We start from the raw sequence: 14,371 nt of genomic DNA on the forward strand, positions 1-14,371 counted from the left end.
CCAATAGTTCACCCAAGTGTTTTGATCTACTGTATATCGCAAGTCAAATCGCAATATTTCGTGAAGAAAAATTGCAATCGCATATCGTGCCCTACAGCACATCGCTTTGATGAAAAAGGAAGCTTTGCAGCCAGACTTTAGAGCCCTCAAACTCAACTCTGGACCTCGATGCCAGTTCCGTTCCACTGCATTTTTCCCCCACATTGTTCCCCTATTACCAGGGACTGATTTAGACCTGGGACAGCAGGTGGGTGCAATTAATTATCAGGTAGAACAGAAAACCAGTAGGCTCCAGACCTCGTAAGGTAAGAGTTGAATACCCCTGATATAGAGCATAAACCTACCAGCTTACAGCGTTTCCCAAACTCAGTCCTCAGGACCCCAAGTCCCAAAACTACACAGCTGATTCAGACTATGAACGCTAGATGGTGAGTTGATTATTTGAAATCAGCTGTGTAGTGCTAGGGCAAAAATCTAAACCTGCAACCGTGCGTTTACGATGAGTTTGGGAAACCATACTATAGTAACAGCTGAGGTGCAATGTGCATTTTATTGCTTTCTTCCTTAAAATGAGACACAATTTGCCCAATGACAACACATTTGAAATTCAAAACCGTAGGTGTCAAGATAAATCGTTGAAACTGTCAGAGAAACAAAAGTAAAGATTGTACTTCAAGCAATGTGTCTGACTGACAGTCTAAAAAAGTGACCGTTGTAAATTTGTTACAGTTTATGCTTCTCTCAGTGGTTGAATACATGAGAAATCCAACAAGCTGCGGGTTCATTCCAGGGCGTACTAGCGTCTCAGGCACATGTGTTTATACACCCGGCTTTACTTAGGTACAGATCTACAGCCAGTAAACAGTCTCCCAGCTTCCCCATAAACACAACATTCCACATTAAAACACTTCATAAGAGATGCAGGTGGTGGGGTTGACTGACTTTCACTCTGCTCTCTAGTAAATGACTGGTTCTGTGATGAAAAACTGAAATATATTGGGCTTTATAAACTATACTAGCAGCAGTGCCTTGTCTTCGACAAGGACGCTCTATAGTGATCGATACCTGTGGATGTGGGGGGGGGGGGGGGGTGACTGAAGGTTAATTGCATGTACAAAATAAGTTAAGAAGAGAAACAGGTGCCTTGGTTGGCATACACAAACCACTTTGTCCATACTACCCCAAGAGAAAATAAATCTAGAGGAGGCCTTACCGCCTTTAATGTTCGTTTTAACTATCAGCCCGATAGGCGGTGTCAGCATCACCCTGAGAGCATTGACAATGCAAACAGTAATTGCCATAACGCCACTTAAAATGATCGACATCACTGAGCAGGACTGCAATTACAGTCATTTCAGTCTCATTTCAACATAATGGCTATGAGGAGAAATCAATGACTTTTTTCCATTGCAAAAAGAGGGAGAGACGCAATGTTGTCACTAGGTTCTTGCGGGCCTGTAGAGGCGCTACGTTCAGTCTGGTAATTGACTTGGAGAGATGCATAGTGTATGGGCAGGCTGCTTGTGCCAGAGGACAACTTATGTCATGTGCCACACTCTGGCAGCAGGCTGGGCTCCCCTGTGTCTTCTCCCTATCGCTCCCTCTCCCGCTCTGTGTGTCTCCTCTGCATCTCTCTGTGTCCTCTACTGGCATTTCTGTGCACAATGTACCATTGTGCTCGACTCAAAATTGAAGTGAGTGCAGGCTTGTTAGCCCATGCTTGAGATCCCCTTTCTGCATCCCTACATGCGCCGTTGTGGGTTCAGGAGGTAAGGCCACTTGCCCTTTCTTTAACATTGGATGCCAGGGTTAGTGTGTGGATGATTCTCTTAGAGCCAATGCCAGTTACAAACACAAATTAAGGTTCATGAATAGTAAAAGAACAATGAACATACAGTGCATTCGGAAAGTATTCAGGCCCCTTCACTTTTCCCACATTTTATTACATTACAGCCTTATTCTAAAAATGGATTGCGTAGATTGAGGATCCATCAATCTACACACAATACCACACAATTACTTGTATTTGGGGAGTTCCTCCCATTCTTCTCTGCAGATCCTCTCAAACTCTGTCAGGTTGGATGGGGAGCGTCGCTGCGCAGCCATCTTCAGGTCTCTCCAGAGATGTTCGATCGGGTTTGTGTCTGGGCTCTCATTGGGCAACTCAAGGACATTCAGAGACTAGTCCCGAAGCCACTCCTGTGTTGTTTTGGTTGTGTGCTTAGGGTGGTTGTCCTGTTGGAAGGTGAACCTTCGCCCCAGTCGGAGGTCCTGAGCGCTCTGGAGCAGGTTTTCATCAAGGTTCTCTACTTTGTTCCATTCTTCTTTCCCTCCATCCTGACTAGTCTCCCAGTCCCTGTACCGGAAAATCATCCCCACAGCATGATGTTCCCAACACCATGCTTCACTGTAGGGAAGGTGCCAGGTTTCCTCCAGATGTGACGCTTGGCACTCAGGCCAAAGAGTTCACTCTTGGTTTCATCAGAGCAGAGAATCTTGTTTCTCATGGTCTGAGAGTCTTTAGGTGCCTTTTGGCAAACTCCAAGTGGACGGTCAAGTGTCTTTTACTAAGGACTTTATGGCCACTCTACCATAAAGTCCTGATTGGTGAAGTGCTGCAGAGGTAATTGTTCTTCTGGAAGTTTCTCCCATCTCCACAGACGAACTCTGGAGCTCTGTCAGCGTGACCATCAGGTTCTTGGTCACCTCCCTGACAAAGGCCCTTCTCCGCCGATTGCTCAGTTTGGCCAGACGGCCAGCTCTAGGAGGAGTCTTGGTGGTTCCAAACTTCTTCCATTTAAGAATGATGGCGGCCACTGTGTTCTTGGGGACCTTCAATGCTACAGAAACGTTTTTGTACCCTTCCCCAGATCTGTGCCTCGACACAATCCTGTCTCAAAGCTCTATGGACATTTACTTTGAACTCATGGCTTGATTTTTTCTCTGACATGAACTGTCAACTGTGGGACCTTATATAGACCGGTGTGTGGCTTTCCAAATCATGTCCAATCAATTGAATTTGCCACAGGTGGACTCCAATTAAGTTGTAGAAACATCTCAAGGATGATCAATGGAAACGATGCACCTGAGCTCAACTTCGAGTCTCATATCGAAGAGTCTGAATACGTGTGTAAATAAGGTATTTCTGTTTTACATTTTTTATACATTCGCAAAAATGTCTAAACTTGTTTTCGCTTTGTCATTATGGGGTATTGTATGTAGAATATTTTAGAATAAGGCTGTAACCTAACAAAATTAGGAAAAAGTCAAGGGGTCTAAATACTTTCCGAATGCACTATATGCTATTGTAAAAAACTGCTGTTTCATGGTTGTTTGGTTTTTACTCTACAACTGTCGACTACAACATCATTGTTGGACATACCTCAAATACAAGACAATTGAAAACCTGAGATTCTTTACTATAAGAAAGCAGGGCAACCTCAAGATAACTTTCCAGTTTAGTATGAATGTAGAAGGTAAGATGAAACACAAATGAGGGTCGCAATTAGAACAGCCGTCACCAAATGAAACCGGGGAAACAAAAGAAACTAGCAATATTCCCAAGGCAAGCAGTCTTATTAATGGAACACTACCCCGGCCCTCATTGGAATGACTGTCTAAAAATAAACACTGAAATCACATTAGAGATAACAATCTGTGAGGAGCTGCTTCTGTATCTCAACGATCTGGATGTTAGTTTCACACTTTTCACAGCTAACACAAAAGTGCTTTTTCCTTTCTAAAGCAAGCATACCCTGATTAGAATCCTGACTACCGGTAATTCCATTGAGGTTACGAGGTGTGAACGATACTACAGTTTCAAAAATAACAAGCCTCTCTTCCCAGCCTTTGACCTAGAAAAATCTCATTCACACCTGAGGTGAAAGTCTTAACTCTGGTCGGTGTCCCCCTCTCTTTTAAAACAAATCAATTATACAGAGGGGATGTAATATCATCTCTTGCCTGATGATTATCAGCTGTATATTAGCATAGTACGCATAACAATCAGTTCATTAAAGATACATTAAAACAATGAATAAGTCATCTCTTCTTCTAATTGGATAAAAAAACAAGGCCCAGAAGTCAAACAGAGGATATTTTAATGACCGACTGATCAGATTCAGCTTCTTTTTAGATTTGGGTAACAGTCGACTGCACATGATTATCGCTCTGGTCCTTCTGTATTAAGCCAGGGACAATGAGCCATTGGTCATAGCGGTCATTATGCATGACAATCACAAACTGACCCAAATTCATCTCCTGCTTTGATCCTAACCCCTCTGAAAGACAGACATACACACACACAGGTTGGAGGTTGGAGCAGGTTGGAGAGGGTTGGAGAGGTGTTCCACCTAAAAATCTATGGAATCTATGACAGAGGCTTCTAGTGGAACGCACATTCCCCTTTACACGCTTCTTTCTATACATGCATTACGCGCTTCTCCAAAAAAATGCACATTCATAGCTTATCATCTTCCTCGGTAGCAGAACATTTTGCACTAATGGCTAGTCTGTAATATCGGACTGATCTGCAAACAAACCGGATTAAACGCTCATATTAGCTAAGGGTAATTTAAAACCTTGCTTTGTGCACTACGTTGTTTGTATGATGGTGAAAAGCCTTGGTTGTGCTGTATTTGCTAAACCAATAAAACTTTGATTGCAAAAAAAAACCAACGCGATCTCCTGCTGCACCTTTGTCTCGGTTCTTGTGATTGCAGTAAATGTGCTCACTGAGACCAACTAGTGCATGGAATATCAACCACTACTGCAAAGGGAGTGGTGACAAGAGAAACAATCACCTAGTACTTTTACTACTTCGTACGATCGGTCTCCAATAATAATTTTTTTTTAAAGGGTGTTTTCCACTAGGTGAAAACCTCAATTCACAAAGAAGATATGTTAAAAAGGAGGCTGCCTTTTTTCTGAGGGTGGTAGAATTTTTATTCTCTCTAGCACTTTCAAATGAAGGCATGAGAGCCAGCGGTTTCTTAGCAACAGAGACTCAGCAATGATGCAAGATTGGAGGGGAATGTGCAGTTCTAACGTACAGGTGAATTCTGTCAACTACACTAATTTCTCCTGTTAAAGCTTTCTGCAAACGGGGACATTACAGCACTGTACATTAGAATGCTAAAACACATGTCCAAGACGAATGCATCTTAAAATGGGGAGCTTGCTGACAAAAAGTAGCCATAGACACGCATTGTTCTTGGGGCACTCAACGTTGTCATAAAAGGTACACAACCACACTATTAACTGGCTCTTAGCTCAAAACAAATGTAAAAAAATTTGTAATTGAAGATGCTCAAAACTATCCAGTTTTTACAAGGAAAATAATAGATACTAATTCGTGTCACACACTACGACTAGGCAGTGAACCAGAAAACGGCTCAAATCTCATTAAAGCAAATGCGCTGCATTTTGTAAGAGGGCGACATAAAAGGATCTAGTGTTACCCTATCAAGCCATTGCATAAAGCCTTGCCTTCATGGAGAAAATTGTCACCATTTGTATCAAACCAAGTCGGTGCTACTCCTCAAAGCCTAAAAGGAGGCGCTACCCAAGCTGTGACTTCACAAGTCACAGGTTTTATCTTGCCGCATCCGTGACAAGTACTAGAGGACCAACCCCATTCACTGAAACAACACTGCTGTGTCAACCAAGGTGAATGTTATAATGGTACGTGGCACCGGTCGTTATATCTCATCATATACCAATGTAACAGTGTTACGTCGGTCCCTCTCCTTGCCCCAACCTGGGCTCGAACCAGGGACCCTCTAAAAACATCAACAACTGCCTCCCACAAAGTAAGGGAAACAACTACTTCAAGGTCTAAGAGCGAGTGACATCACCGATTGAAACGCTACTAGCGCGCACCGCTAACTAGCTAGCCATTTCACATTGGTTACACTCACCCCCCTTTGACCTTCTCCACAGCAACCCCAGCAGCTGGGCAGGCAAAACTTTACCAATCTGGGTCAACAGCATCAATGTAACAGTGTTATTTCCATCCTTCTCCTTGGCCCTTAAACTAGGGGCCTTCTGAACACGTCGATAAGTCAGTCAGTCATGAAGCATCGTTACCCATCGCTCCACAAAAGCCGTGGCCCTTGCAGAGCAAGGGAAACAACTACTTCCAGGTCTGAGCGAGTGACGTCACCGATTGAAATGCTACTAGCACGCACTGCTAACTAGCTTGCCATTTCACACCGGTTACACCCACGCCAAGGGAACACGTCTCATACACTAGTGGCTCACGCCTGAGTACAGTTGCTACTGAACCGACACTGTGAAGCAGTTTCTCAGTTTCTCAAGAAAAATTAGGTAATTCACATTTAAATAGGGAATAAAGAAGTGTTTGTCCATGTAACTTGGAGGTTGAAGCCGATGGAAACAAGGTTATGGTTAGTGACAATACACAGCGTACCCAGTCTAATCCAAAGATCAAATCTAATATAACTGCAGCTCTACTCAATAGTAATCAAAACCATACAACAGTAAGTGTCACTCTAGCAAGTCTAGCATAATGGTACAGATGATTTCTGTCAAACAACCCAATTGATTCTACCTGTTCTCTTACTGCTTTGTTGAGAAGTTTATACCTGTGAATAATAGCATTGCTCCAATGTATTGATATGCTGCACTGTCTGAGACATGGGAAAATTCTTTCACTGTGAAATTGAACGTGTGGGTTTCTCATTGTAAGCTAAGGATCCTGGGACTAAACACCTCCCTCTGCAACTGGACCCTGGACTTCCTGACGGGCCGCCCCCAGGTGCTGAGGGTAGGTAGCAACACATCTGCCACACCGATCCTCAACACTGGAGCGCCACAGGGGTGCGTGCTCAGTCCTCTCCTGCACTCCCTGTTCACCCACGACTGCATGACCAGGCACGACTCCAACACCATCATGAAGTTTGCAGACTACACAACAAAAAAGTAGGCCTGATCACCGACAACAGTGAGACAGCCTATAGGGAGGAGGTCAAAGACCTGACCGGGTGGTGACAGAATAACAACCTATCCCTCAACGTAACCAAGACTAAGGAGATGATTGTGGACTACAGGAAAAGGAGGACCGAGCATGCCCCCATTCTCATCGACGGGGCTATAGTGGAGCAGGTTGAGAGCTTCAAGTTCATTGGTGTTCACATCAACAAACTAAATGGTCCAAACACACCAAGACAGTCGTGAAGAGAGCAGAACAAAGCCTATTCCCCCTCAAAAAAACTAAAAAGATTTGGCATGGGTCCTGAGATCCTCAAAAGGTTCTACAGCTGCAACATCGAGAGCATCCTGACTGGTTGCATCACTGCCTGGTACGGCAATTGCTTGGCCTCTGACTGCAAGGCACTACAGAGGGTAGTGCGTACGGCCCAGTACATCACTTGGGCTAAGCTGCCTGGCATCCAGGACCTCTACACCAGGCAGTGTCAAAGACCCCAGCCACCCCAGTCATAGACTGTTCTCTCTACTACCGCATGGCAAGCGGTTCTGGAGTGCCAAGTCTAGGACAAAAAGGCTTCTCAACAGTTTTTATCCCCAAGCCATCAGACTCCTGAACAGGTAATCAAATGGCTACCCGGACTATGTGCATTGTGTTCCCCCCCAACAACCTTTTTTTTACGCTGCTGCTACTCTCTGTTCATCATATATGCATAGTCACTTTAACCATATCTACATGTACATACTACCTCAATCAGCCTGACTAACCGGTGACTGTATGTATCCTCTACTTTTATAGCCTCGCTACTTTTATAGTCTTTTACTGTTGTTTTATTTCTTTACTTACCTATACCTTTTTTGCACTATTGGTTAGAGCCTGTAAGTAAGCATTTCACTGTAAGGTCTACTACACCTGTTGTAGTCGGCACACGTGACAAATAAACTTTGATTTTATCTGTTGTATTTGGCGCATGTGACGAATAAAATTGATTTGATGTAGTTAGGGGTGAAAGTGACTAGCCAATCAGGATAGATAAAAATAGTAGCAGCAGCGTGTGTGAAAGAGTGTCTGTGTGGTGTAAATATGCATGTGTGAGCGTTTGTAGTGTGTGTGTGTGTGTGTGTGTGTGTGTGTGTGTGTGTGTGTGTGTGTGTGTGTGTGTGTGTGTGTGTGTGTGTGTGTGTGTGTGTGTGTGTGCGCTCGTTGAAGTGTCAGTGTAGTATGTGTCAGTAGAGACTACTGAGTGTGCATAGAGCCAGTGCAAGAGAGTCAGTGCAAAAAAAGGGAGTCAGTGCAAATAGTTTGGATAGCCATTTAACTGTTCAGCAGTCTTATGGCTTGATGGTAGAAGCTGTTCAGGAGCCTTAGCGCTTGCCATACGATATAACAGTCTATGACTTGGGCGTGTGGAGTCTGACAATTTTTAGGTCCTTCTGACACTGCCTAGTATAGAGGTCCTGGACGGCAGGGAGCTTTGCCCCAGTGATGTACACACTACTCTCTATAGCGTATTGCGGCCGGATGCCAAACTGTTGCCATACCAAGGGGTGATGCAGCCAGTCAAGATGCTCTCAATGGTGCAGCTGTAGAACTTGAGGATCTGAGGGCCCATGCCAAATCTTTTCAGCCTCCTGAGGGGACAGAGGGGTTGTCGTGCCCTCTTCACGACTATGTTGGGGTATTTGGACCATGAGAGGTCCTTAGCGAGGAACTTGAAGCTCTCGGCCCACTCCACTACAGCCCCGTCGACGTGAATGGGGGCGTGCTCGGCAGTTAGTTTCCTGTAGTCCATGATTAGCTCCTTTGTCTTGCTGACGTTGAGGCAGAGGTTGTTGTACTGGCACCACACTGCCAGGTCTCTGACCTCCTCCCTGTAGGGTGTCTCATCGTCATCGGTGATCAGGCCTACCAACATTGTGTCGTCAGCAAACTTAAATGATGGTGTTGGAGTCGTCTGCAGTCACGCAGTCGTGATGAACAGAGAGTACAGGAGGGGACTAAGCACACACCCCTGAGAGGCCCTCGTGTTGAAGGTCAGCATGGCGAATGTGTTGTTGCCTACCCTCACCACCTGGGGGCGGCCTGTCAGGAAGTTCAGAATCCAGTTACAGAGGTGGGTGTTTAATCCCAGGGTTGTTAATTTAGTGAATATATTGGAGGGCACTGGTGTTGAACTCTGAGCTGCAGTCAATGAACAGCATTCTCACGTAGGTGTTCATTTTATCCAGGTGGTAAAGGGCAATGTGGAGAGCAATAGAGATTGCGTCATCTGTGGATCTGTTGGTGCGGTATGTGAATTGGAGTGGGTCCAGGATGTCTGGGATGACCGTGTTGAGGTGAGCAATGACCAGTCTTTCAAAAGATTTCATGGCTACAAATGTGAGTGCTACAGGGCAAGTCATTTAACAGGTTACCTTGGCATTCTTGGGCACAGGGACTGTGGTTGTCTGCTTGAAACATGTAGGTATTTTAGGCGGTCTGGGAGAGGTTGAAAATGTCAGTGAAGACACTTGCCAGCTGTCAGCAAATGCTCAGAGTACATGTCATGGTAATCCATCTGGCCCTGCGGCCTTGTGAATGTCAACCTGTTTACAGGTCTTACTTACATAGAAAGTGTGATGACACAGTCATCCGGAACAGCTGGTGCTCTCATACATGGTTCAGTGATGCTTGCCTTGAATTTAGCATAGAAGTAATTTAGCTCATCTGGTAGGCTCTCAGCTGGGTTTCACTTTGTAATCTGTGATAGTTTGCAATCCCTGCAACATCCGACGAGCGTCAGAGCCAGTGCAGTAGGATTTCATCTTGGTCCTGTATTGACACTTTGCCTATTTGTTGGTTCATCAGAGTTTAGCGGGATTTCTTATAAGTGTCCGGATTAGTGTCCCACTCCTTGAAAGCGGCAGCTCGAGCCTTTAGCTCGGTGAGCATGTTGACTGTAATCCATGGCTTCTAGTTGGAATATGTACAGTACCAGTAAAATGTTGATACAACTACTCATTCAAGGGTTTTTCTTAATTTTTTACATTGCAGAATAATAGTGAAGACATCAAAACTATAAAATAACACATATGGAATCATGTAGTAACCAAAAAGGTGTTAAACAAATCAAAATATATTTTATATTTGAGATTCATCAAAGTAGCCACCCTTTACCTTGATGACAGCTTTGCACACTCTTGACATTCTCTCAGCCAGCTTCATGAGGCAGTCACCTGGAATGCATTTCAATTAACAGGTGTGCCTTGTTAAAAGTTAATGTGTGGAATTTCTTTCTTTCTTAATGCGTTTGAGCCAATCAGTTGTGTTGTGACAAGGTACAGTAGGGGTGTCATACAGAATAAAATACCAAGTGCCATATTATGGAAAGAACAGCTCAAATAAGAAAAGAGAAACAACAGTACATCATTACTTTAAGACATGAAGGTCAGTCAAAGATTCTTCAAGAGCAGTCGCAAAAACCATCAAGAAATATGGTGAAACTAGCTCTCATGAGGACCGCCACAGGAAAGGAAGACACAGAGTTACCTCTGCTGCAGAGAATAAGTTCATTAGAGCTTCACAAAATTCAATGAACGGACACATCAACTGTTCAAAGGAGACTGCGTGAATCAGACATTCATGGTCGAATTTCTGCAAAGAAACCATTACTAAAGGACACCAATAAGAAGAGACTTGCTAGGGCAGAGCAACATGAGCAATGGACATTAGACTGGTGGAAATCTGTCATTTGGTCTGATGTGTCCAAATGTGAGATTTTTGGTTCCAACCGCCATGTCTCTATGAGACACAGAGTAGGTGAACGGATGATCGCCGCATGTGTGGTTCCCACCGTGAAGCTTGGAGGAGGTGTGATGGTGTGGGGCTGATTTGCTGGTGACACTGCCTGTGATTTATTAAGAATTCAAGGCACATTTAACCAGCATTGCTACCACAGCATTCTGCAGCAATATGCCATCCCATCTGGTTTGCGCTTAGTGGGACTATCATTTGTTTTTCAATAGGACAATGACCCTACACACCTCCAGGCTGTGTTAGGGCTATTTCACCAAGGAGAGTGATGGAGTACTGCATCAGATGACCTGGCTTCCACAATCACCTGACCTCAACCCAATTGAGATGGTTTGGAATGAGTTGGACTGCAGAGTGAAGGAAAAGCAGCCAACAAGTGCTCAGCATATGTGGAAAAGCATTCTAGGTGAAGCTGGTTGAGAGAATGCCAAGAGTGTGCAAAGCTGTCATCAAGGCAAAGTGTGGCTACTTTGAAGAATTTAAAATATATTTGGATTTGTTTAAAATTTTTCTGGATACTACATGATTCCATATGTGTTATTTCATAGTTTTCTTTATTTCATGTCTTCACTAATATTATACAATGTAGAAAATAGTAAAAATAAAGGAAAACAAACCCTGGAATGAGTAGGTGTGTCCAAACCTTTGACTGATACTGTGGTCTCATCAGGTGTCCCGCATGCCAGCCTCTATAATGCCGCTTGTTCATCCTCAGAGTGTCAGGGATTTGGGCCTGGTTCGAATCATAGGTTTGTTCAGTTCCTCTTATTTTTTTTTTACAATGACTTTGACCCTTGACCTATGTCATGTTACAGGTACTATTACCACACACACAACCAGTCTCTCTGTTTTGAACTCTGTGGCTACTTTTTCAGTCTCCTATGCAAGAAACAAAATACGTTGGTAAACACGTTGTTAGCATAAGCCTTTCGCCGCCACTAAGACCAGCTCTTTATCTTAAATACTTAAACACGAGTGTGCAAATTAGTTTCTAAATCAAAATGAAGATTTAAGCCAATTGAGACTTATTCAAACATTTAGAAAATGGATAGAGGTGGTGGTGGAAACGTGCATTAGATCTTTGTGTACGCGAGTTCGTCATAATCCCTATATCTCTTTAAGTCTCAGCACAGTTTATAGTGTTGGACTGAATCAAAACCCCTATATCACAGGGGATGTGGAGTATAATGGTTTGAGTGGCATGCATAGAAATAGGTGCCCTTACTGTGTGTTTGAGAACTAGTGTGTGCTGCTGGCAGTGAGGAGTCACTACGCAAATCTGTAGGCTATTGAACTCAGATTTCAATGTACAGCAAGTATCCACGCATATATGTTTTCTGCGGTTATTCTCATTCTGTAAGTGTTGTTTGGTGACTTGTTATTGTGTCAATTGTGACATCTATGTCTCTGTGTCGGCCTACTATATGTCACAACTAAGGCATAATAAATGCAAAGGAAATGGTGGTTCAACACTGTTCTGGTTCAGGAGCAACATTTTTATATTCACCACTAATGACAAGAGAATAATCAGGCATATCAAATCCAGATATAATAATGCATCTGCCTGTATCAGAACGTGAGACTGTTGTCACCAAACAAAGAGTTGTAGGCTACCTCCATGGCGACAATGTTGCTATTGCCCATCATGGAGATGACCGACAATACTAGGGGTGACTGCGAGTACTTGTGACAATATATGCTTCCCCTGCTGCTCACCTTCAATAGAGATCACATGTTCTCGGATCTGGTTCTGGAGGGCCAGGTCATCAATGCGTTCGATCAGGTCGTAGATTGAGTAAATGTTCGGGTGGACCGATTCGAACCGATGGATCTCAGCCCGGATGGCTGCCGAGTTGGACAAAACAAACTGCTGGTTGCCTTGTTGGCCGGCCTGGGAAGCCTGGCCCGATACTGTTCCCGAACCGAACTGACCCTGCCCTGAGCCTCCGGATGATCCTGATCCGAACTGGGACGGGATGGACTGGGGTACTGGTACCGGAACGGGCGCTGGGACCGTGCCTGGGGTGGACATGGCCGGTTGGGACTGCTGCGAGATACCGGACACCGACCCCGATTGGAAATTCATCTTGGTTTGAACAAGTAACTATTGAGAATAGGAAAATAAATGAATAGACCCGACGTAACAATTTCAAAATGATGTGATCAAAAGGAGTCCGCGGGAACTAGTGGTCTGAAAACGAGACGGCACAGACGCATCAATTGGTCGCCAATTGCAACACAACGCGGTTCTTACTCATATTATTAAAACTTGACGTGGTTCATTTTCCGTTATAAGCTATGTACTAAGCGCTTTGGCCGTGTCCTGCCCTTTTCTGTAAAACACAAACCGCAATGCCTGCCTACCACTAGATACTCCTTTTCGTGGCTATCCGCTCCCTTTTAGTGATTTAATCGAACGGTTTTCCTTGGCTGCTCTGTCAAAAGCAGACAATGGGCTTGGCTTCGGCAAGACGCCCGGGTCCACTGCCTACTGAATCCGTTGTTTCTGCGTTGAAATTAAATCACGTCGAGTCCTCTTTGGTCCAAGTGGTCCCTGCCCAGCGCCCTCCTCCGCATTTTGTAACGTCACCCATCACGTAATTGTAGTCTACTTGAGATGGGGGAGGATGTTCTTTGATTGGATGCTTATGTGGAGGAAGAATAAAGCAACGTGCTCATAATTTTTTATAACCTAGCCTACCTGACAGTTACGCAACCAAATCATTGGGATGATAAGGGGGGGAAAATGACTCTAATACATTTTATGTAGGATACTATATTTCTATATTCCCTTGCACCACCTCCGCAATAGTCCACACACACACATTATGCACTCGGCTGCCAGTTGTTCTGGTGTCTCCTCTCTTATAGTTTACCTAAAAAAACAATGTTGTTATCATCTTTGTGTGTCTTCCACATTTTTCACATTTGACACAATACCATAAGGGAAATCTTGTCAGACGTACCAAACAATCAACACTATTTTGACCTATATAACATACAACCAAATGTGACATTTAGACAATTTCTGCTTTCATATATTGAGTTCAGACTATTCTCTGAGGAGGGTCCCTTCCTCTAATGCTTATCCCTGAAAGGACAAAACTAATCATGATTCTCTAAGGAAATTATGTGAGCAGTGTTAAAGTTTAAAAAAAAACATACAGAACACTCTTCAGCAAATTAAGTTGAAAAGGAGCCTTCTGAAATGCAACATGGCTGATCTCCGAATATTTATAGATATGTCGAGCAAAACACACTAACCAGCTTTACAGAGAGATATTCCATGACAATAAATAAAAAACATACCATTGGATACTCCCAACCCACATTGGCTAAATAAAGGTTAAATAAAAGTAAAATAAAATGTTAAAAAAAACACATTGGCTTCACATACTGTATAGGCTACAACAACTGGAGTAGTACATCACATGAGAAATGATGCTTCAATCAAATGATTTCTCAAACAGTTGAAAAATGTAATCTATTTCATCTTCCAAATATATTTCAGCCAGAACAATGGTATAGGCCTATGAGACGTTAGGTATCCTTAGTTAGAATTCACTCCAAGTGAAGAGAAAGAGAAATCTACTGGTCTGTCTGTAAAACACCCATTCTGCAGTGGGGTGG

General features: G+C 43.7%; 1 protein-coding gene across 1 annotated transcript in view; it reads right to left on the reverse strand.

Moving 5' to 3' along the window:
* The window catches only part of LOC110508590 (arf-GAP with GTPase, ANK repeat and PH domain-containing protein 3), a 221,412-nt gene extending 208,086 nt beyond the window's left edge, over nucleotides 1–13,326 (reverse strand). Inside the window, exon 1 of the mRNA XM_021589215.3 lies at nucleotides 12,458–13,326. Within this exon, the coding sequence (XP_021444890.1) occupies nucleotides 12,458–12,827 (370 nt within the window). The 5' untranslated portion in view covers nucleotides 12,828–13,326. The remainder of the gene's footprint in view (nucleotides 1–12,457) is intronic.
* Between the last annotated feature and the right edge of the window lie 1,045 nt (nucleotides 13,327–14,371).

This window comes from Oncorhynchus mykiss, chromosome 28 (assembly GCF_057628025.1).
Source record: "Oncorhynchus mykiss isolate SJ-2025 chromosome 28, ASM5762802v1, whole genome shotgun sequence".
NCBI lineage: Eukaryota > Metazoa > Chordata > Actinopteri > Salmoniformes > Salmonidae > Oncorhynchus > Oncorhynchus mykiss.